The sequence below is a fragment of the Marmota flaviventris genome, chromosome 13 (assembly GCF_047511675.1).
Source record: "Marmota flaviventris isolate mMarFla1 chromosome 13, mMarFla1.hap1, whole genome shotgun sequence".
Classification (NCBI taxonomy): domain Eukaryota; kingdom Metazoa; phylum Chordata; class Mammalia; order Rodentia; family Sciuridae; genus Marmota; species Marmota flaviventris.
The window spans coordinates 21,825,743-21,851,152 of record NC_092510.1 but is presented as its reverse complement, the minus strand read 5'-3'; the positions used below and the strand labels follow the sequence as shown (position 1 = coordinate 21,851,152).

General features: G+C 40.4%; 1 protein-coding gene across 2 annotated transcripts in view; it reads right to left on the bottom strand.

Annotated features, from left to right (window-relative positions):
• Positions 1–25,410, bottom strand: part of Frmd3 (FERM domain containing 3) — a 251,189-nt gene that overhangs the window by 45,812 nt on the left and 179,967 nt on the right. For both annotated transcript variants that reach the window (XM_027955620.3, XM_027955619.2), the window contains exons 7-10: positions 14,258–14,345; positions 12,471–12,559; positions 9,978–10,041; positions 9,051–9,139 (exon numbers count right to left, since the gene is read on the bottom strand). In XM_027955620.3, the coding sequence (XP_027811421.2) occupies positions 9,051–9,139; positions 9,978–10,041; positions 12,471–12,559; positions 14,258–14,345 (330 nt within the window). The remainder of the gene's footprint in view (positions 1–9,050; positions 9,140–9,977; positions 10,042–12,470; positions 12,560–14,257; positions 14,346–25,410) is intronic.

The following is a 25,410-nucleotide window of genomic DNA, read 5'->3' as shown; positions in this document are numbered from 1 at the left end:
CCGGAGTTTGAGATGATTTAAAATATCAATAGTCACAAAAAAATCTCTAAAACACACACAAAACAAATATGTTCTATAGGATTCTGAGTAAACACACACACAAAGCCAGGGCTATGGCTAGAAGTTTCTAGGCAGGCAGTAGTCACCACTTGTGAGCCTCCTGAAGCTTCACTCATTGGCTCGTGAGTACTGACCCTGCTTGATCTGTGTACCAAGCTAAGCCCAGGGAAGACACATGCTCTCTGCATTCATGGGGTGCAAGATCTAGAGGAGAAATGAATATAAATCTAGTAGCCATGTAAATAAATGTAAATGACAAGCTGTATGGCTTGCTATGAAGGAAAAGTTACAATGACAACATGCAGGAGAAGGACTGATCTGCTCTGGGGTACCAGAGAAGGTGTCCAAAGGAAAGGACACTAGAGCAGAGATTCAGGGGCTAGAAGGTATTAACTGGGGACTGTGGTGGTTGGTTGTGGGTGCCTGGCAGAAGGGCAGAAAGCTCAAAAGCCCTCAGCCTAAGCATTTGCAGAACTAAAAAAACCTAGTGTATTTCCCCAAGTTATTACTACACACTTTCTTTCTTTCTCCTCTCTCTCTCTTCTCTCCTCCCTCCCCACCCCTCTCTCTTTCTCCCCCCCCCCCCCCGCCCCACAATTTTCTAATGAAGAAAGAAAAGTGAATGTACAAGATGAATGAATGGAAAAAGAGGGAGAGAGTCCAATTTTGCAGGACCAGACCTTAAGTCATCCTTGTTAAGGAATTGGGACATTATTCAAAGAACAATAGAAAAGCCATGGTAATAATCTTTTGCAAAAACAAACAACAACAACAAAATCCTTGCCCTTTCCTCTCTCCCCCTCTATCCTGAGATCCATACTTTGGCGGGTCCTGATAGGACATGAGACCACACCCAACTGAGAGGATAAAAAGGCCCAGTAAAACACACTTAGATGGTCCAGGCTGGGTCCTCTGGCTTCTGTGAGGACATACCTGCTCCAAGTCCATCTGCACCATCTCCATCTCCACTCCCACCTTCTCTATTGAAGTCCAAGGGAAGGACAGTTGCTGTCCCCATTTCCTTTGGCATGGCTGTTATTCCCATACCCACAGAGGTGGCAGAAGGAGAAAGCCTTTAAGAAACCACTTCATTGTTTTTAAAATTTTAAAATTCTATGTCCCTAAGGATCTTGAGGCAAAGTGGTCTGCTAAAAAGTAAATGAATCAGAGCCTTAAATGGGTTTTGGAAATTTAAACTCAACACTGCCCATTTTACAGAAGTGACCCCTAAAGTTAGCACACTAGTCAATCTCCCAGCTATAGGGGCCTGGTGGGAGAGGTGGCAGCTACCTTGACACCCATTCAGCCTTCGCTCTGTCTTTTCCAGGCCCTGTGAGGAGGCCACAACCTTCCTCTTAGGCCTAGGATGGCCTCTTGTAGGGAGGCTGTGGCTATACACTGCCTCTCCAGAAAACCCTCAGAGCAACCGAGGAAAAGCAAGTTAAAAGATGCATTTCACAGAGAAAGCTAACGGCTACCTGCTCAGGATGAGAGGAGAGGAAAAAGCATTGGCTTCTTCCCAGCAGGTGATTCTCCTGGATGACTATTTGTGTCATTCAATTTGCTGGAGAGAGTCACCATCAATTATCTACCCTCTCAAATGTCTGGGTAGGCTCCTGGGATGCCTCAGTTGATATCTTCAATGGAATATAATGGGAGTTTAATCTAAGAGCTCAAACAACATAAACCCACCGTGAATTGGGAAACAAAGACCACAGGAAGGAAGCGAATGAATAGGGGAACAAGAAAGGTGAAATGGTGAGTGGAAAAGCTAAACAAACCCAATATGCCAACTCCTGAACATGACAGGGCAAAAGCCCCACTTGGAGCAGGTCTTAGAAACAGAGGTCTTCCAGCTTGATCGTTCGTGATTGTGATTCAGTAGGTCTGGAGAGGAATTTGTGTTTTAATCAAATATCCCAAGGTGATTCCAAGGCAGCCCACTTGCATTTGAGAACCTCTACCTCCCCAGATTCCCCTCAGTTAACCCAAGAGATGAATTTCACCTGAAAGAACAATAGCCCAGAACCTTGGTCACATCAGGTCGCTTTCCTGAGTCTCGGTTTCTCCAGGTATTTCTAAAGGAAGAGGGTATCGTAATACCTACTTCATAATGCTCTGAGGAGGGGTACATAAGATTCAGTTATTTGAAAGTGCCTAGCAGGTGCCACGTCGTTATGTGATAGTTTTCCTCCCTTCCTCCCCACCTGCCTTCACTCTTTTCCTCCATAATACTACTCTCTAAACCTCTGCAGGGTAAGAAGCTACCAAAGCCAATCCCCCAAATCCCCAGAGGGAACTACCTTGTAAACACTGAAAATAAAGAGCCCTAACTCCAGCCTACATGTTCCAGGCCCTCTGTTTATCAGGCTTTACCATCACCAGCAAGCCCAGGGGAAGAGCCTCTTCCCACCCAGTGCAGTGGAATGAATCTGCAACCTACTTAGAACAGCAGCTCACTTTCCTCCAGTTTTCTGCCTTCTTCTCTGCCCTTTCTCACTTCCACCCCCAACTCCCCATCAAAATCTCAAGCCAGAAGCATAACTAAGCTCAAGCATCTGACCTTACAGGGAAACCCACGTAATCTCTGCAGGACTGACCTCCCTGGGCCCTGGTCTCCAATTTCTCCCCTGGTACCTGCTATTCCAGGGGCTGGGGATGGAAGTCAGTGTTGGGTGCTAGGACACTGGGTGGTATTCCAAGAGGCCACCTCTAAAATTAATAACACATTTCCCATTTTTCAATGTTTCCCCATGGGTTAGGAGTAATAATAACAACATTTGTTACTATTGAGCCCTTACTGTGGGCCATGCTCCATCCAAAGCACCTTAAACATATTAATTTGTTTTATCCTCACAGCTCTCCCCCAGGAGGAAGCAGACCACATTAAGGAGACTGAGGCACAGAAGGGTTACCTATTGTCACATGATAAAAGCTGAGGAACCAGGCTGCAAATTCAAATCTGTCTGATTTTAGTATTTTAAAAATCAGGCTGAGCCAGACAGGCTCTGAAATTCTAATGAGCATCAGAATCACTCTTTTCCAAGCACAAGTTTCTGATTGAATAAGTCTGAGGCAGAGCCCGGAAGTCTGCATTTCAAACAAGTTCCTGGAAGTGATAGTGCTGATCCAGGGATCCTATTTGGAAAACCACCAGATTACCGCAGAGTTTTCAACCTACAGATACACATTAGCACCACCTGGGATGCCATTATCACCACCAAAGCCAGAGCCCTCATGCAGATTCACACTGTTCAAAATAACACCTGTATTGAGGTACAATCCATACACCAAAAAGCTCACCCTTTTAGATTGTACACTTTGGTGGGTTTTAGTATAATTCACACACCTGAAAATAGGATCAAAAATTAATCATCACCATCGAATACTAAAACATTTTGATCAAAATGAACCCCTCTGTGACCACTGGCAGTCATTCTTGTTTCCTCTCCTTACATCTTCCACTTTTAGCCTTAGGCAACCAGTCTTCTACTTTCTGTTTCCATGTATCTGCCTATTCTTGGCATTTCATACCAATAGAATCATATAATATTTGTAAAATGGCTTCCTTCACTTCGAATAAGGTTTCCAAGGTTCATTCATTTTATACCATGTATCTGTATTTCATTTCTTTTATGGCCGAATAATATTCTATTGTGTGGATATGCCACATTTTGTTCTTGCTTTCTCCACTCCTCTGACCCCTTCCTTAGTAAATATCCTGACCCTGCCTCCAGCTCTGACCACCTGGCACTATGTGTTTTAATGGTTTCATCTGGCACAGCAAAGCCCTGTTCTTATTTCCTGGGGAGGGGGGTTTGTTCCTTTTTTTTGGTCATTTGAACATTTGGGTTGTTTCCACTTTGTTCACCTATTATGAATAATGTTACTATGAACATTGATATACAAGTTTTGGTGAAAACTTAGACTATGATTCTAGTAGGGTCGGATCCAAGGATCCAGCCATTGGTGTCTTTTAAAAGTTCCCCCTGGTAGTTCTAATGAGTAGTCATGGGTGAGAACCGCCAGTTAGAACTTTATTACTTAAAGTGTAGTCTGTGGACCTGCATTTATAGTATTATAGCATCACCTGGAAACTGTATTCTCCATTTTAACAAGATCTCCTGGTGATTCAGGTGCTTGATAAAGTGAGCGAGGTACCAATGGAGGAAGCTATTCTGGGATCAATTTATCTTTTCTTATATTATTGTTCCTCTAGCACCCCAAATTCCCAATGAGAAATTAAGGACTGCCTTTATCCCCTGCACGTAATTCCATATTAAATGGGGACAGGGAGTATCATTTGTGCTTCCACTGGGCCTCGGTGCCTAGCACTGAAGACACCAGAGAGCTACTGACTCCTTTAAAGCATCAGATGTCCTTTCAATGAACCAGTAACCAGTAACACTGAGCTCCAGCCCCCTGGAGCTGGTGGCACCTAGACAACACATGGTATAAAAGAAGCTCTTAAATGGTGATTAAGTCTGTGCTAGGGATCCCTGGGATCTGGAGTAAACAGGAAAGTCAGAGTTTCTGCTTCTGGGCTCTGTTCCCAGGCAGCAGATCTCAGAGCCAGAATTTTCAAACTGGATCGGTGGCCCTGAGCCAGCTGACAACCAGCAGCACATTCATGTCTTTAAAGTACCCTGGGGAATTCCTAGGCAGCAGCCATCAGGACTCCCTGTTCCCATGGCAAGTGGAGTAAAAATGGAAGGAGAAAACCAGCCCCAACCCAGGAAACAAGATTAGGGCCTTGCTCTGCCAGCTGTGCCAGTCACACAGACTTGGAGGCGCGGCCAGGACCTCTGTCTTCCTGGACAAGGGCTGGAGTTGCATTGGAAGCAGGCACCACCCCTGAGGTGGTTCACAGAACCAGAGCCCTGTGGAGTCAAGGGGACTGGGCTGTGTATCCAACTGGTGCTCAGATACTTTCATCATTTCAGAGGGGAAATAATAATGGTCATATCAGCACCTGCCATTTATCCACGGTTTTTGTGCCTAGCAGCACCAAACAGTGCAAGGCAGGTTATTACCACTGAATTTGATAGATGAAAAGTAAAGACAAGGCTCAACAGTTTTAGGGATTTGTTCCAGGTCACACTGCTGGTAAGTGACAAGATCAAGCTTCAAACCCAAGCCTGTTTACTTTCAAAGCATACACTTATTATGCTTTGCCACAGGAAAGCATGCAAATGCACACCTGAGTTCCAGTCCCCTACAGATTAAGACTGAAGGCAGCAAGCACTTCAGAGCCTTGCCCAAGGTCACACAGCTGGAGAACAAGCAATATCTTCCCTTCTTCCTAAGAACAAGGAAGATTATGTGATTATGGAGGAAAAGCAAAAAGTTATAGAAAATCTCAGATCAGCACAAATGCTCAGGTTTTAGAAGTCCTAATGAGAAAGGCGGGGTAGCATGGCCTAAAAAAGACACAAGGACTCGGTCAGTGACACACAGTCTGTCATGTGTGCTGACAGGTAAACTCTCTGGGTCTTCTGAAGCATCAACAAATGTCTGGAAGGGATTTCTTGGACTGTCTGGTTGGTCCTGTTAGTGACAGAATGGTCAGACTGGCCTCTGTGCTGCCTGGCCGCTACTTCACCTACCCCAAAGTGTGCAAAACAGATTCCCTGGACTGCACTTTTTTCCTCCCTCTATCCTCTCTTTTCAGCACCACTTTGCCTTTACTTCATTCCATCTGTCAGCTGGTTTTTCCACACATGATGAAACAACATGTGTGAAAAATAATGAATTAATGTCTCTAAATTATTCTTTGATAGGGAGTTCTTTGATAGGACCCTATGATTTCACTATGATTCCAAGATGGTGCCAAAGTCCCTCCCAGTAAGACTCACTGAGAAGGCTCTGAAAGAAAGCTTCTACTCCTTCCTCACACAGAATGCCTGTGAATCATCAAGAGTGACATCATACCTACACCACATCCCTTTTTCAAGATGGTGGAGCCTCCATATCTGGCCCAAGTTCTCCTTGCTCTTCATTTCCCTACATGCTATGTCATCTACCCTCTGCTCAGTCTTGTATAGCCACTCATCTTGCTAAAATGTGTCTTCTACTTTCCTGCCTTGGTCCCTTACCCGGGCCAGGATGTCCTTCCTCCACCTGAGGGGATCTTCAACCCCTTAGAAGCCCCAGCAGCAAAACTCATGCTCTCCTCGGAAGTCCCCCTGTCATTTTATTTTCAGTCCCCTTTTGGTCTCTACCATGAAATTAAAATCTCCTAAAGACAGGAACCATGCCTTATCAATTTGACCCAGTAAATACATTTTCTTTCTTTTTTTTTTAAATGCTTAATTCTTTTTTTTTTTAATATTTATTTTTTAGTTATCGGTGGACACAACATCTTTGTATGTGGTGCTGAGGATCGAACCCGGGCCGCACGCATTCCAGGCAAGCGCGCTACCGCTTGAGCCACATCCCAGCCCCTACATTTTCAATGCCTATAATCTTCAGGAAATACTCAGAAAAGAAGACTCAGAGAGATTAGATCTATAAATGCATATATAAATATAATAAAAGAGTGCTATATCTATCTTGTCTTTGCCTTATTGTCTTGACTCCATTTATCAACTCCTTCATTTACAAGAAAACATTAACTCAAATAGCTAACTCAATGTTTTTAAACAGGAAGCAGCCATTCCATCAAAGGAAGAACCGAGGAGTTCCAAAATCTTAAGGCTCCAAAAACTGTCAGTTCCTCAAATGGGTAAATATGGGATTACCCTCGGGCCCAGCAATTCCACTCCAGGTATAAAACCACATAAAAATGTATGTGTGGATATTCATTGTAGCATTCTTCATAACAGCTCAAAAGAGAGAGCAACCCAAATGCCCATCAACTGATGAATGGTTAAATAAAATGTGGTATACTCATGTAGTACAATATTACTCAGCTATAAAAAGAAATAAAGTACTAACAAATACTACAACATAAATGAAGCTTGAACATATGCCAAGTGAAAGAAGCCAAGCACAAAAGGTCACATTGTTTATAATTCCATTTTACAAGAATGTCCAGAATAGGTAAATCCATGAAAACAGAAAGTAGATCAGTGGTTGTCAAGGGCTGTGGAGTGAATGCTATTGGATACAAGGGTTTTGGAGGGGTTGATAAAATTGTTCAGGAATTAGATAATGGTGATGATTGATTAACAGTGTGTCTTATACTAAAAAACACTTAATTGTATCCTTTAAAAGGGTGAATTTTATGGCATGCAAATTATATTCTAACTTTCAAGATATTTTTTTAAAAACAAAACCAAAAAAGACACAACCTCCAATTAAAGACTAAGAGCATCAAACCCTCTGCATTTCCCTTTGTAAACTCTCACAAAGGCAGAGATTTCAAGACATATTGATCTTTTTCTTTAATATTTATTTAGTTGTAAATGAACACACAATATCTTTATTTATTTTTATGTGGTGCTGAGGATTGAACCCAATGCCTCACATATGCGAGGCAAGCACTTTACCAATGAGCTACAGGCCCAGCCCTGACACATTGATCTTTCAGAGGCCAAAAGAACCCCATTTCTACCAGTCTCCAAAGACTGCAGGGGGCACAGGAATACCTTGAGGTATTGATGGTGTGGGAAGATCTACTGATTCTCATCACCTTTTCCTGTCATTCCTAGAAGCCCAGCATTTTGTGGATTGTCTCATCTAGGGGTTTTCAAATTATTCTTCTTTTAGGGTTTGCCCAGTGTGAGGGATGTGAAACGTGGGACTCTCAGTGCTAACTATGGGGAGATTCCAAGATATCATCCAACTGGTCATCCAAGTTCAAGGAACCATGAACAACAGGTGAAGGATCTTCAATCTCCTATCCAACTCTGGCCCCATCTACAATCCCAGCTTCTCTATTTTTATCCCTCTACACACTGGGCTTTGGCTACATTTCACTTAAGGAAAAGTAGTCTAGGGCTGAAAACAGGTTTACAAATCATTATCCAAGCCATCATTCTCCTGATGGTCCTGTCAGCCACAGCCCAGGAGGTTCAGAGACAGCATTTAAATATAATAAAAAGAGCTGTATTAAAAGAAATGAATATGCAACCATTTGCAAAACTTCAAGGACATTTTCAGTGAGATGAGTCTAATGAGGAAGGCAGAATCTAAGTGTGGGGAAAACTGAGCAAAATTCATCTGGATGAGCAGCAGGGTGGGATGACCTGGTCAGGGAAGATTAGGTCCTTGACTGTGTCCATTACCACTGCTATTCCAGTCAGCAAGTGGGTCTCCTCCATGTGAACCTTTCGAAGTCTGAGTCTTGTGGGTGGTTTTTGAAGTCCTCCTGTCCAGCCCAACTTTCCATATTCTGAGATTATGAAGGAATTCTACCAGTCAACCTTTGCTTCTCATTTCTATATACTGAGACAAGACTCTCTTCCCAAAGTATCCTGTGAGGGCACATTCAACCCACACTCAGAATAAGCCAGAAGTTCCAGAAAGAATTAATTCTGCCCTCCAGAGAAGCCCTTAACCAAAATGAATGGGGAATTGGTAGATAAACAGCACTGCATATTTGCCCGTTTGCAGAAGCACATTGGGGCCTGTTATATAGTCTCCAATAGTTCCCTAGCAGAGCTGAGCCTGGCTACCCACAGTAGGCATCTGCTCAGTAATTCACCCTATATTATTTACTTCTCTGTCTCAATTTCATGCTGCACCTGTTGGCTTCATCTCAAATAAACTTCTTGCACTGAACTCTATCTCAAGGGCTGTGCTTCTAGGGGAACAGCAAACCAGAAATAGATTCTGTGCACAGTTTTCTATGGGAAACATAGAGTTCAGAACTCAGTCAGGCCAACAATGGCTAGGAGTCACCCTGAACAATGCAAGAAATTTATAATTCACCTAAATATAACAAAAAGAGCTTCATTAAAAGAAATGAATACGCAACCACTTGCAAAACATCAAGGGCTCCATGAGTGCTTTTAGAACATATGATTAAGTGACTAAAAGCTACTTACTTATAAAAGGCCTGGTTCTCCACCCCGCACTTCCAAAGATGTTTGCAGGCAGCTGGTGTTGAAGTATGGAATGCCAACATGGCTTTTTTCTAATAAAATATAACAAAACAAGAAAGGGCAAGTTAAACACAGTTTATGTTTTTCACTTCAGGTATTTACCTACTTGTGTCCTGCCTCCTACCACACATATTTGAAATAACTAAATACATTACTATATTCTATAAAGTGTGGTTGGAGTGACATTCCCCCTCCCTAACCCACCATGGACCTCAATCATCTATCTAAGGCCTGATTCAGATACAAAGCAGCTTCACAAACCTTCTCGACACTCCAGGCATCACCTACCTCCCTATCAGATTGGGATTATTTTAAAATTTATTTGCCATCCTTGAATAACTAATACTTAAATTGATAAATAGGGTCAAGAAAATATGCAAACTTCGGAACTAGCCCTAAGGTTCAATGTTTGGTGATGGCCTTCTCCCAAATCCATTCTCAAGCAAGCTCACAACCTATATTTGGTAGCTCCTTTATTTTAACAATATTGGGACTTACAGACTGCTTACAACACCCAGCCCTGTTGATATTTAGCTCTATAAGTATCTTCATGTGTTTCACACAGCTGCATCTTGGCATGAAGAGGGAGGGAGAGGGTCCATCTTTTATTCCTATCTTTATCCTCATCTGTTTTTCACACAGGGCTACATAGTCAGCATTGCTCACTGATGTTATTCTTAAACACGCAAACCCAATGTTTATTTGTTCACCTCTAAAATGTTTTCAGCTATAGCTGCCATCATCATTACACTTCAAAGTCACGGTCTTTGGGGGCTACAATGCTCTAGCCATGTTTTATTCTCAAAGCTCTCTCATACACATACATGCGCACACATACAGCAACAGGAAGTTAGAAAAACAATATCTGACCTCCTTCTGGGTGCCAATTACATAAAATGTCTTCCCTTCAAACTTCAATTTGCAGACATCTGGCCTAAGAGAAGAAAGACTCTGAGTGAGAAGGAAAAAAAAAATGGCAGCTAACCAAAGTACCTGGCCTTCCCATAGGAATCTGGCTGACTCATAAATGCCAAGCAGACTGCAATAAAACAAGATATTATCTTATCATTGGTGAAGGTCTAATGAGCAGTGCAAAGCCCCAAGTGAATTATACAGCAATTTTTTTCTCCAAGAGAGGACCCGTGGGCAGCTCAGGATTATTTTTTCCATTTTTTACAGTGAGGCTACATCTTCCTTCCAAGGAGCTCTAGAGTATTAGTGAACATTAATGACCAAAACAACATTAATTGGCCTGCTCACTTTGCAAGGTAGGAAGAATGTGGTTATTTCAGAATCTGTTAATGAGATAATATGGATTCAAGATATCTGACTTTCTAATCCTTCCACATCAATCTTTAAGGAGCACCTAGACCACACTGCAAAATTTTCACTCCTACTCTCCCTGATTATAAAAGAGTTGCTTTATTACACATTGAAATGCTCAAAATTGTGAGAACAACTTGATGAATGACAACATGTGGCCAGGGTGACTTTAGATTTTATCTTAAGGAGCTGTTCGATTAAAACCTGCCTAGAATGTCGGACCCAAGTCAGCTCCTCAACGAGAAGATAGGTGTAAAGACAGGATTCTAATTTAACTCCTTTGATTTAATTCCTAGGTTAGTGATACATGTCTCTTGTGCTTTTTCTGGGGAAAAAAAGAACAGGTAATACTCTCTCTCACTTACCTGAACCTCTGTGGCATGATTCTATTAGCCTCAGGACTTATTCCCAAACTGCTGTCAAATTCTTCCCTCTTGTAGCATCTTCCCTCTTTAGCACCTGGTTTTCTTTCTAACCCTCTGTACTAGATTAGCATCAGTTACCCAATGTACACTGCATTCCCTACACTGTCTGCTCTTTTCTAAGACCCCAATTTCTCTAAATAGCTTCCTTGTCCTCTCATTGGCTTCTACTCAATTGACACTTTCAGCCCCCCTCTGTGCCCACTTATTCTCTTCTTCCACAATTAGCACTCTCAAAACTCAAAACTCTTATTTGCACTTAATATATCACTTAAATTCATTAATCACTTAAATGAATTAATCTGTTTTAACTTAGGTGGAGGATTTTTGAGAGTGACACAGTTTACTGGATTATTAAAAAAAACACAACTAGGATTAACATAAGAAAATTTTCTTTAGTAACATGTGTGTACAAAGTAGGTACAAATACATATGCCTAAGAATAAGCCAGGAAGAATGAGATCCACATCAGTACCATAACCAGGAACACCAGAAAGATGCAGACAAGATAGAGAAGTCAGAAATGAACCATCTGGAGATTATTTATCTCCAGCCCTCAATATGCTCAGAAATAAAACAAGATCAAAAGAAATTACTCTACATTTGAGATGCACCATGTTTTAACCTAACTACTCCAGGGCTCAAGCAATTCAGAAAGATGAGGATCTGACCCTTCTTCCTTCAGTCCTCCTAATCTGCATGCCATTCTGAGTGGACATGCCTACTATTTCCAATAGCAACTTCACTGATAATGCTGGATGACAAATAGTGAGTTCGCACAAAGGATTGGACAGGAGTGTGAGGAAGAGTGGGAGAAAGTGGGCCCCGAGTTGCTCCAAGGAACTGATATGGTATGAGTATGGCTTGTCTCTTAAAGTTCCATCTTCTGGAAGTTTGGTCCCCAATGTAGTTGTATTAAAAGGTGGTGAGATCTTTCGGGGATGGAATCTAGTGGGAGGTAACTATGTCATCACCACCCTTGTGAAAGAAGGGATTAATGCTGAACTCACAGAATAGTTTAGGTCTTACAGGAGTGTATTATTTCCCAAGAAAGCTGGTTGTTATAAAAGAGTACCTCCCCAGTCTCTTGCTTTCACTCGTGCACACAGGCTCTTTGCACTTGCCTACTTATCCTTCTCCTCTACTTCTTTGCCATGTTGTGGCTCATCCAAGAGGTCTTCCCCAGATGCTGACACCATAATACCTGGACTTTCGAGTCACCAGAATCATGAGCTAAACAAACCTCTTTTCTTTATGCATTGTCCAGCTTCTGATATTTTGTTATAGCAATACAAATAGACTTAGGAGTTTATACCTTTATTTCACTCTGATCCAGCCTGAGTTCCCTCATATAGTCAGATCATTAGGAGTTTCTGGTGAATATAATGTCTCTTTGAATGCAAAGCCCCCAAGTCTAGGTACCCTAAGGTGACTCTAGTTTTATAAATCTAGTTTCCCACTTAGGGCAATCTAGATTGGGATTCGTTTATGATGAAGTTCCAAGGCAAAGAAATGAATTCTAGACATTCTACCTGAGATGGAAATAAAAATCCAAAGGGAGGAAGTGGGAAAGAAGAAGACGAAAAGTGGTAAGCCAGTTTTCCAAAGAAATACTCACCATTTTATCAAGTGGATTCTCTTATTTCCCTGGAATACCACAAAGCCTGCAGCAGTGAATCCTAAAAACGTCGTTGTGCCTGTTGAATCCTAAAAACAGAAATAAAAACCTGTTGGATTGAGGAAGATAGAGAAAATGACAAATGGCATGCTTACTCATTTTCACCCTGAATTAATTTTCGGTCAAGTTCAATGATTGTAGCAATAAACTAAGTTTCTGAGATGAAATTTCTAAGAACAGGACTTTCAAAACCTGGGCAAGGTCCAGGAAGCTGTAGCTTTTTCCTTTTTTGTAACGGACATTCTGCCTCACCAGGAACCTTCTGGAAGTATACATATTACTCCCAAACATCACATCTATTTCCAAGTACCTTCTGGGGCTGCCTGAGTTCTAGATCAGCTCTATAATGTAAGTAAACTGTTCTTGGTACCATTAGCCCTCTAATACAATGAAACAAAATGCCTGAGTATCTTCTCTGATTCAAACCAACTAGGACTTCTGATCTTTGCAATATAAAAATGTCCAGAAAAGCCTAATTGGCCTACAGCCTAGACAAGGAACACTCAGTCAAGTAAGACCAAGGGATAACAACAACAAAATCAACTCAGTCTCCAAGTAATCCATAAGAAAAAAAGAGGCTCAATTTCTGGTTAAAATATAAATTACTAAGTGGAATAGACTGATTTAAAACATTACTAAAAGGGGCAGCTGGAATATATCCTAAAACAATTGTGTAGGATGCAAATGCCAAATGTGGACAAGTACACTGCCTTGGCTACAAATGGAATCATCTGGGAGCCTGGTTCTCCTCCCCAGCAGACTCTGATATAATGGAGGCAGGGTGTGTTCTGGGCAGCAGATGTTTATGAAGCTCCCAAGGTGCTTCTAATGAACAGCCTGAGCTGAACACTCAAAACTGGTACTTAGCTAAATAAGTTGGTCCAATCTGGGCACATAAATATTCTAGGATTTATGTGGAAGGGGCACTAGTGGGTTGTTGTCACTACTTCCAATATAGCCCAACAAATTATATTTAAGAACCTGACTGATATATTTAGTTTAGTTTTAGTGCTAGTGTCTGGTTGATATACAGTTAAAATGTGGAAAGGCAATGTATATTGCCTGTGTATGTCATTTTTGGAAAATATGTACACAGCATCCCTAGGAGCTTGATGAAGAGGGAGATTTCCCAGCTGCACCCCCAGAATTCTGACTCAGTAGATCTGGGGTGGAGCACAAGTGATTCTGCTAAAGATGGTCTGTGTTTCACCCTTATGAGAAATACTGCCAAATACTATGAGTAAAGGAAAAAATAAAAAGAAGTACTACTAATGCCATGGTGTAATTTGAAATATTTCTTTATTTCCTTCCACTTTCCCATTTTTAATGACTATATTCTTGCTGGGTAATTGCTTTGAAAGCAAATCTCTTGGGATCCTCTATCTTTAAAAAAAAAAGAAAAGAAACATCTACTTGATGAATAAACCCATGTATGGTAACTTAGAAAAAGTGGCTCCTACATTACAATTAGCAAGTTACTGGAAGACTCTTAGAGGCTTAGAGAAAATCAACTGCCAAAACTCCTTGATGAAGAGGGAGATTTCCCAGCTGCACCCCTGGAATTCTGACTCAGTAGTGACCACAACCCACTAGTGCCCCTTCCAATTAGGAGTTGTGGTTCAGGCTGTGGAAATCTCCTAAGAGGGTTCTACCAGACCCGAACACCAACTAACTTTATTTTGGGCAAATCAATCATTATGTGGTGATCTGCTGTAGGGGGTAGTTACCTTGCATGGATGTGGATCCACCCCATAGGTTTCCAAAGTGTGAGCTTTCAGGAGTAAGTTAAATTCAGACACTGGTGGGCTCTGGCCTCTAAAATCACACAAGAAAAGTTTAGGGAGTTAAAACAGGAAACATAAGAAACATGGAGTCCCTTCAATCCATCAAATATACTACTCTAAACTAAAGAGAAAAATCCCTAAATGAATAGTAATCGGTAAAGCTGGTAATTATTTCTCACCGTGAGGAGCCCTTTGTTAAGAAATCTGAGCTCACATTCTCTAGCGAATTGTTCCAAAATATGCTCACATGTCTTCTGAGAACTCCAGTGACCCATACAGTTAATCAAGGTTATCAAGTTACCAACAAACAGGTCCTTGTAAATTCAATCTTAATACAAAATAAAACTCAGCATCTGTTTCTTTCCTTCTCATTTTAAAAAGATTATCCAGGGTAAATGGCATTTCTTTTTGCTTGGGGTAGAAACTGGTCAATCCTGTTACTCCATCAACAGGCCTAAACAGAGCCATCCAGCCAACAAAGAATTGTCAGCCGTTCCACAGAAAGCCCTGGATTTGGAAAGGAAATCTCCACCACTAGACCCAGACTGTCCTCTAGGGTGGTAAACAAGGTCTTGGACTCAAAGGGGAGGAAAAGGAGACTACAAATATAGATGACCTTGAAGTTCTCTCAGGGCCAACTTAAACACCAAGAATTCAGCAACATTTCAAAGACCCCACTTTGGCTAACATTAAAATGTCACATTTATAATTAATATCTTATAATACTATATAAAATCAGAATCATTCCCCAAAGATAATTACATAACTAACAACCAAGAAGAATTTGCTTTGGAAAACAACAGAAATTCATTTTTATTTTTGAAAATGAATTTTGTTCCTATTTGTCCAGGGAGCATCTTAATCCAACAAACAACACTTTGGTTATTTCTTTTATCTTTTTCTTCCCTTCCCCACTCCCCCTTTGACCTCTAGACACTCTGTGTGTGTGTGTGTGTGTGTGTGTAACTCCTTTGAAAGGCCCTAGTAAATGTATTTTGAAGCTTCTAGGTCTCCATGCCTTTTAAACCTTCATTTCATTCTCTTTATCTCTGTCTTCTGACACGACATCCTGAATTATTTCATAATTCAAACTTCCAGCTTACCAATTCATTCTTCTGCTCTGTGCGTTCTGTTTTTCATCTTATTTATGTCTTTTAAAATATCAATTAAGCATTGCATTTCCAATGTAATGTCTTTTTGTGTTGTGAAGTAGCAGCCTGTTTTTATTTCATGAACATGAATGCCTCTTCGCCTTCTCAGGATTTCTGTTCATTTCTTGGAAGGTCCAATCCTATTTGCTCCATGAAGGCTACTTTCTTGGTGAGGGTCCTTTTGGGGCTGAGTCAGTCTCTCAGGGAGTTGTTTTCTTAAGTGCTTGGCAATCCTTGTTTGGATGCTCACCTTGTATACATCCCTTTAGCAAAGTGGCCTCCAGATGTTGTAGGCAAGGGTGAGATGTGCCGTGTGGGAAGAATATGTCTCTTGATCTGGGGTAAAGTTTTTTGTTCCTTCTGGAAATTTCTTTGCTCATGCACAGGACACCTCAGCTCAAGCCCACTGCTGCCCCTGACTCAGCACAGGCCAACCAGAGGAAGGGGTCAAAGTTGCCCAACTTCTCCCAGTGCAGTTGCCTGCCCTCTGTGATGGCTGCTTGGCCCATCCATAGTCCAAATCACCCAGAACCATTGCTGTCTTGTGAATGTTTGGCCTGGATCCTTAAAGATGGAATCCTTTCTTGTATATCCTCTGACTAATGTTTTTCCTATTATCCACAGGAACTTGGGGAAGAAAAGGAAGGTTGCCAAATAGGATACCTGTTTCTTTTAAATAAAGTGTTGATTTTGAAATCCATCTATTTCAGAATGTTCCTAAGGAATTACCTCAAAGTCTTCTTTAGGAAAATAAAGTCTTCCTGAAGCTCTTCAAGATTTCTTCTTCAGTTTTAGTGTCTGAAACTTCACTGTGATACAGTATACTTGGGGAGAATGCTTATTTATTCATACTGATGGGGCCCTTTCAATCCAGGAAATCCTAACTTTAACTCCTTCTGTGAATTGTTTTCTTCTCAAAACACAGTCAGTTTAACTGTTTTCTCCTCTTGATAAAATAACAACACACTCAAGAAAGTCACCAACTATATTGACAGGAATGGGAAAAGGAGAGTTTGAAAGATTCTTCGCAAAACCCTAGGTATTTCTCCAAGCCTATTTTATAAGTTCTTGCAGTATTTTAACTTTTATTAGAAAACAAATGATTACTGAATCCAAATATTGGATTTGCTCTCTCTCTCTCTCTCTCTCTCTCTCTCTCACACACACACACACACACACACACACACTCGTCTCACCCACATACACACTAGAATAAAACAGCTGAAGCTGTGCAACCCACTCTGATGGCCTTCAGTACAAACCTTCAGCCTAATCACCCAGACAGAGCCAAAGTGAGCCAGGACCAGGTCAGGGCATCCCTGTCCTCCCTCAGTCCCAGGCCATTGCCCTGCTCCAGGATGAACCACCACTCCACTTGAAAGGTCCTCACTAGTCAGAATTCCTCTGCTCTGGACAGTTAGCCATTCTTGTGATTGGTTAGGCTGCCATTGCCTTTTTTGTAAATCATACATCTATTGTTGTTATTATTTTGGTATCAGGGATTGAACTCAGGGGCACTCAACCACTGAGCCACATCCCCAGCCCTACTTTGTATTTTATTTAGAGACAGGGTCTCACTGAGTTGCTTAGCGCCTAGCTTTTGCTAAGGCTGGCTTTGAACTTGTGATCCTCCTGTCTCAGCCTCCCCAGCCTCTGGAATTGCACGCATGCACCATTGCTCCTGGCACATTATTTATTCTTAAAATTCAAGTTTCACTTTAAAGTCCACTTTTTAAAAAAAAAAATTGTTCTGGGAACAAGTTGATTGTGAAAGATTATTATTCAGAAGTTCATGTTAGAAAGTGGTATGGTTTAGATATGGTTTGAGTATGTCCCCCAGAGACTTCTGTGTTGGAAGCTTGGCCCCCACTGTGATGAGAGAGGTGATAGAACCTTTAAGAGGTGGGGCCTAGTGGAAGGTGGTTAGGTCACTGGGAGTGCTGCCTTCCAAGGGATTCATGTAGTCCTCATTCTATTTCAGTTAGTTCACATGAGAGTAGATTGTTACTAAAAAACCAAGGATAGCTCATGAAGCCTCCTGCCATGTGATCTGTCCCTCTCACATATGCTCCCACCATGTGTGCTTTCTGTCGTGTTGTGATGTAGCAAGAAAGATCTTACCAGAGGTGAGGGGTTTCAGGTGGCATGCTCTTGAATCCCAAAACTCTGAGCTGAATACGCCCATTTTCTTTATAAGGTACTCAGTCTCTAGTATATTGTTATAGCAACAGAAAACCTACTAAGATAGACAGTGAATAATTTTTCTTTGGTAAGTGGTCTTTTTTCTGAGCACTACTCTAGACGTCCTAAGTCCAATATGGTATCTAATTTCTAACTGAAAACACATAACCACTGCATGCCCAGCTCCAGAGGATGTACCCTTAAACTCAAGCTTCTATAAATTAATAAACAAATTTTTAAAAAGCCAGATAACCAGAAAGTCAGAAAGAAATGGGCAAAATACTTAAAAGGCATTTAACAAATAGGAAGGATACAACAACTGCATGAAAATCTTCTCAACTTCTTTATGATCAAGAAATTGTAAATGAAAGCCATTAGAAAGTATTAACATATTCATACAATAGCTAAATTAAAAAGACTAACAAAAACAAGCACTACTAGGAATGTGTAACAAAACAACCCCCATATACTACTATGGAAAGGCAATTTAGTAGAACAAATCTGGAAAGCACTCTGGCATTATCTACATTCAATAAAAATGTTTGGCCTAAAATATAGCAATTTCACTCACAGATAGGCAACAGTAACTAATGTATGTTGTACCAACACATATGTAAAAGTTTCATAGTAGTGCTATATTTGTAACAACAAAAAAAACTCAAATATCTATAAAGAGATAAAAATAGAATAATACAGCCATGAAATAAATGAATTGAAGGTACATACAACAAGATAGATAAATATCACAAAAAAATACAGTTGAACAAAAGAAGTCAGACAAATTAATAAGCATTGTATGGTTCTAGTTCTATGGCTTTCAAACATTGAGAAACTTTAAACCAAAATTTTAGAGGTCAGAAATGTTTGGGTCTTAAATTTAAGTCTAATTCATCTTGAGTTGGCTTTTGTATATGGTGAAAGACAAGGGTCTGATTTCACTCTTATGCATGTAGATATCATTTTCCCAGCACCACTTATTGAAGAGACTGTCCTTTCTCCATTGTGTTACTAGCATCTTTGTTGAAAACAAAATGACTGTAAATGTGTAGATTTACTTCTGGGCTCTCTATTCTATTCCACCAGTCTATGGGTCTGTTTTATGTCAATGACATGCTGTTTTGATTACCATAGCTTTATAGTACAGTTTGAAGTCGGGTAGTGTGATGTCTCCAGTTTTGTTCCTTTTGCTCAAGACTGCTTTGATTATTTGAGGTCTTTTGCAGTTCCATATGAATTTTAGGGTTGTTTTATCTAGTTCCTCATCCTCAAAAATCTCATTTTTTTCCTTTACTAGGCCCACATATGACTGAAGTCAGAAATCCTTCACTGAGGGGAAATGTCAGGTAGGAGGCTGAGATAGAGCAAAGCAAAAGCTCATCTTTAAATAAAGAGAAGAGTCAGTACCACTGCTTTGAATTTAACTACAAGTCTCCACTGGCTAAGCATTTAAGAGATCTAAATTTAAAAATCATACACAGAGAAGGGCTTACTACAAATGTTCACAGAAGGCAAAGAGATCAAAACCAAAGGAGAAAAGGCAGGGACCCCAGTAGCCTGAGGCCCCCAGCTTACTGAGGAAGAAACATTTAAAAATTGGTTTTCCAAGAAGATACAAAAGCAATTAAATGGATTTTTTTTCCATTTCCTCAAATCTCCCATTAGATATTTGTTTCTGCCAAAAACTCTGTTCAGTAATGGAAAATAAAGATTTTCCATCCTTTAAATGTTGCACCAGAATATGTTCTGCTAAGATTAATAGTGTCTCTAATGAGACATTTAGAGGGAAAGACCAGTGATTAGTAGAATTCTCTTTTTAAGAGCTAGCAATTCTCCAAAGAGATGTTTTTTCTAATAAATTAGGTGAGGTCAAGTAATTACGTATTTCACTATATATCTCTCTCCTGCCTGTTCTGAATTCTTTTAGCCAAAGAGGAACAACCTTTCTCCTATTGATCCTCCTTTAGCACACTATCACATAGAGTGCAAAAACATACAGCCCCAAAGAATGAATGAAAGTTATTAATTGCCACTAATAATGGGATGAGGTAGGGGCTTTTCCAGGAATGACTTGGGCTACTCAGAGTGCAGCTGGCAGGCAAGGGAATGGATTTGGGTCCACCTGACCTATTTGGTACCTTCAAGGTCCAGAATTAACTTCAGAGGGAGAAAAACAATATACTGTTCTCTTTTTGAAAAGCAAAATTCTCAATTTGAGTTAAATTAATTTTTATTACAACTTGGTTGCAACTTAAGATTTAGCTTTGTTGTAACTTTAAATTTTCTGCAACACTGGATTCAAATGTTTATGAGCACCCTCAGGACTTGCCCTTCAACAGGTTAGGATTTTACCACCCATGAGACTCCACAGAGCACTCTGAATTACAGCTTGGCCGCAGAACTGGGGGGCTGCAAGGAAACCCGTTTCTTCAATCCCATCCCTGACTCTCTGTATGAAAGAAGATCTTTCTTCTTCTTGATGTCCTGTCCCCTGCCATTGGCATAGGCTACCCTGCCATGGTTGGTATCTGGAGTGCCTCAGAGGGACATCTTCACTAAGTTCTCTAGTAGGTTAAAGATTTGGCTAGTGGGCCTCACTGTCCCCTAACCCCTGACCTTGGTAATTTCCTTCTCTTTCCATCATTCCACCAAAAGCCAAAATAATTGTGAGTCTCTTATTGGAAGGCCATTTGGGATTTTTAGTATATTTGAGTTTCTTTGCAACTTCAGTTCTCAAATGAGCTCAAAAATGTTAATTTATGGTTTACCTTTTGCATTGGTGTTAGTTTGAAGTTAGGGGAGATCAATATTGCATGCTTTTCTATATCTTAACTGGAAGTGAAATGCTCCACTTCCAAGTTTTTACTTAGAGAAGGATATTATCTCTCATAAACCCCTAAGGGGCTATTAAGGACCATCTCTATGCAGAGCATTCGATAAAACACTGCAAATTTGGATAACTGCCATGCTCCGAGGGAGACAGTACAGTGGTGATACCCCGAGGTCATGCAGGACTACAACTTATAGGAAAGCAGCAACTGAGAAAGATTAGAGAGCACATTACACAGAAACTCAGGTTTCTATTGCTTCATAATTGTGTAGCCTTGGAGAATTTAATTTCTCAGAACCTGGTATGGGGAGGCAGAAGGTGAACTGACAGAGCAGATAGGATGGCAACTCAGAGTGCAAATGATTCTTCCAAAGGGTACTATTGCTGAATGCTGCCCTATGAGTGTCAGGAATCCCGGTCACTAAATCCCCTAGTTGTAAGCCAAGCTAAACCTTTATGGCAACAAATTTAAAAACTACTATTTGGCCCAAGGTACATACATTTAGGTCAGAATGTGGCCCAAGGACGTTCATTTTATATCCCCTGATTTGGACTCTAAGGGTCCTTCAAGTGTAGTAACTAGGTATCAATCTGCTTTTTTGGGAGCTGGTAAAATCTCATGAGAACCAAAGGCTCTGAATGGTAGTTGTAGCTCTCTTCCATTAATAAAAAGTAGGAAGCAAATTAATTATTGCTCTATAGATATTCCTTTTTACATAAAATCTTTGAATGCTTGAGATCACGGGGGAGTGTGGGTGACCATGAGGACCCCAGCTTGATGGTGAGGCAGTTGAAGATTTGCAGTAAGCAATTCAACACTACAGCAGTTCTCCATGCAGAGCTGCCCTAGGTGTGTTGTATGAATGGACAGGTGCAAAGATGAATGGAGGCATGGAGGAATCATGGATGGCAGGGTGCCTTAGTGAATGATAGGCACTGCTATTAGTCCCATCAAAAGTTCAGTCTTTAGCTCTAACCTGTAAGTTAGAATTACATATCAGGAATAACCACAGGATATATTAACCCATTATGTTCCATCATCCCATTTATGAAGCACCTAAAAAATTGAGCAACAAATATACCATTTATGGTAACTTTGAAATAAATATTTATGTTTTTAGAGCTTTATTATTTTGATAAAATGTAATAGGTAAATGATTTGTGGTAATATTCATTATTATTATTAATGAAGTAATAATATTAGTGAATGATATTTGTGAATGATTATTAATAACATTAAAAAGAAGTTTAAGGTTATGATTTTCAGCCTATTTTAATTCACCTGTGTCAATTTCATTGAAATATTCACAGAATGAGTTAAGTAATGGCTGACTCCTACTTTTAACACAATCTCACTACTTCCTTCATAGCCACGTTGCACCGTGATGTCAAGGCTCATTCTCTTTTCAAGTCACTTTGGCCAGATTTCACCTGTATATAAAACATTTACAACTTCAATGCATACAGCATTTGCCCCTGGTCCATTTCTCTCTAAAGATGTCCCTAACTCTAGGCCACAAAATGCAAGGATCTAGTTCTCATAGGAGGATCATGTGATGCCAAATCATTCTGTCTTCCTATTTGTAACAAAGGTTTTATGTTAAATAGGAACAGAGAATGAAAATGGATTTGATAACCTATCAGGAAGAGAGATTTGAGGGTTTGGGAAGGAACTGGAGAAGGGAAAGAGGGAGGAGAAAGGACAGAAAGAAAGTGCATCTGAAGAAATGGGCTATAAAATAATTGAAATTCCCCCACTTCCTTTTACTCAATGAACACTCTTCTCAAAGCTGACAAAAACATTTCCTAAGGGGCTCTTGTGATCCACTCATCAGAAGAACAGCTAAAGATTATTTTTCATAACAGGGCACTTATTTCTAGAAAGCTAAATATTACTATCACTCCTTGCTAGGAAGCCAGGGCACATGATTTACAGAGAATGTGAGACTTGAGAAATAGAGATAATTGCTCTCTATAAAACACACTCAGTGTCACGACTGCTTACAGCACAAACCTCATGCACTAGACCACTGCAGTGGTAGCTAACTGGATGACTTTGCTGCTTCATCAAACCAGCTTCACTGCAAGTTGAGATTTTGAATATTTAAAATCTTATGGCCTTGGACTTAAGTTAATGTAATTTTTTTTCCTAATGACAACCTGATAAACTGGTGATGAGAAGATGAAAGACAGAGTAGAAACTCTAGAATAAATGCCTCCAGAGAAGTTTATCCAAGCTCCTTACAGTGAAATGTATCTTATTTTTTATATTGAACCTCCTCTAAGAACCCTCAGAACTAATGGAGTGAGTATTTCCTCTGAACCCAGATGGTTATGATTAAAGCTGTGGAAAACAAAAATCAAGAGGGCCAAAAATAGAAATTAGTAATCATGTCCCCAGAGACTGTGGTGATGACTCCTTCCAGCCACTAGAGGGCTCTAGAAGGAGGAATAACTTGTTCTTAAATCAGTCCCAGTTCTAGGACCTCATCTCTACACCCGAAACTCAATGAAGTCTGTAAGTTAAAGGAGATTCTTTTTCATGCACATTTTGTTTAAATACAGCTCTTGTTGTCTTAAAATCATCAGGAGGCAGGAGAGTGAAGCAGAAATTGAATCTAGACCTACTCTGCCATGTTCAGACCAGGAGACAGAAAACTAGGAACAGTGGGGTAAATCTGGCCCACTGCCTGTTTTACCAATAAAGTTTTATTCAATCATGGCCCATTTGTTTAAAATCATCTATGTCTGCTTTTTCTCTACAAAAGCTAAGGTAAGTAGTGGTAACAGAGACCATGTGGCTCATGAAGTAAAAAATATTTAACTACAACTTATCTCGAAGAATTATTCAGAGTCAATCCATTTTAGCATTGACATCTGCTCAATAATGTGAATGGCACATCTCCATATCCTCTCATTCACAAGAGGCCCAAAGATGCCTCTGGGAAGTCTTTTAAAATAAGGCTCTATTAGCTATTTAGTGATTCCAATGGCCAAAATCAGAACACCAACAGCACCAAAAACTGGCAGGGATATAGAGCAACAGGAACTCGCATTCATAAATAGTGAGAATACAAAATGGTACAGAGACCTTGGAAAATAGTTTGATAGTTCTTGAAAAGCTAAACCTATAGAATTTAGCAATCAGGCTCTTTGGCATTTACCCAAATAAGTTGAAAATTTATGTCCACATGAAAATCCACACACAGTAACATTGCTCAAACTTGGAAGCAACCAAGTTTTCCTTCAGTAGGTGAATGGATAAATGAACTGTGGTACATCAGACAATTGATTACTACTTAATGCCAAAAAGAAATGAGCTATTGAGTCAGGAAAATACATGGAAGAAGTATAAATACATATTACTAAGTGAAAGAAGCTAATATGAAAAAACTACATGCTGTATAATTCCAACTATGATATTCTGGAAAGATCAAAACTACGAAAACACAAAATGATCCATGGTTTCTAAGGATTAGGTGATAGTGATAAATGATTTTTATGACAGTTAAACAATTCTGTATGATACTTTAATAGTGAATACATGTTACTATACATTTGCCCCAACTCACAGAATATACACCAAGAGTGAGCTCCAATGTAAACTATAGACCGTGGATAATTAAAATGTATCCATGCGCACATCATTTATAATAAATATAGCACTCCAAAGAGAAATGTTAATAACTGCGAGGCCATACATGTCAGAGGGAAGAAGGCAGATGGGAAATCCTTGTACATCCCCCTCAATTTTGCTGTGAACCTAAACTTCTCCAAAAGTAAAGCCTATTTTTTTTTTTTAAAAGAAAGAAAACAAAGGGGGGTGGGGACAAAAAACAAAAAACCAACTCTATCAGTCAGTGACATTGTGAAGGTCATTAAGGGTTGTTTAGAAGCTGTTCTAGCTCATTTCACCTTCTAGACACTGGGTAGAATTGCATTTCCTTGCTATTAGGCAGGACCTTGGGACAGCTTCTGACCAGTGAATTTTAAGCAGAAGTGACATGCATCACTTCCAAGTTAAGCAAGACTTTCCAAGGCTCTCTTTCCCTTGGCTCAACAGCTGGCAAAATAAAGCTGATGGCTGCCCTGAGTGACAATGACAAGCAGAGTCCCCCAGCTGACCTCAGGTGGACAAAACAGAGCAAGGAAGTCTTTCTTACAGTAAGCCACTGAGCTTTGGAGGTTGTCCTCAGCAAAATCTAGCTGACCTTGACAGATTCAGAGGTGACCAACAACTACAAAGTACTATCACGTTTTCAAAACCATGGATTCTCTCTATCCTGCCTTCCGATGCAATCATAGATAAAGCATAAGCCATATGGCATTTAAGGAAGGATAGTGGATCCAGGCATGAATCTTAATCTTCACACACCAATCTCTTAAATATCCAAGCAGTCTAAGCACTTCATCCAAGGAAACCATTACCCAAATCTCAGTTTTCCATTCTGTTTTGCAGTACCTCAAAACTGCAGAATCTCTCACTTTCTTCCCCCAAAGAACTCTCTTATTCCTGCCTGTCTGCCAGGCCATTTAGGGTTCACCTTCAAGTAGTGTGTAGCCTCCCTGGGGGAGAAAAGTCCTTTTCCCTCCATGAGAAATGTACCCCCCCCCCCCAGTAGAGACGCTTTTGTCCCTTCCTCAGTGAGCATAGAATTTGAATGATTCCACTCAATTAAATATCTGGGAAAGGATTTTGAAACTGCCTCCCTAAGGTGAAAATGTTTCTCTCTCTGTAAATCATCATCATCATTTCTGCTAATATTCAAGCAACTCTATACTATCTATCTTGTTTTCTTTCTCAACTGGTTCAGAAGCCAAGTTATGTATTGGGGCCCTGCTACCCCAACAAAGGCCAGCTGGTGTCTTCTCAGGAAGTCTTTGTAACAACAGGTCAATGGCTGTGCATCATCCCTTTGCTGTGAGGAGGGTCACGT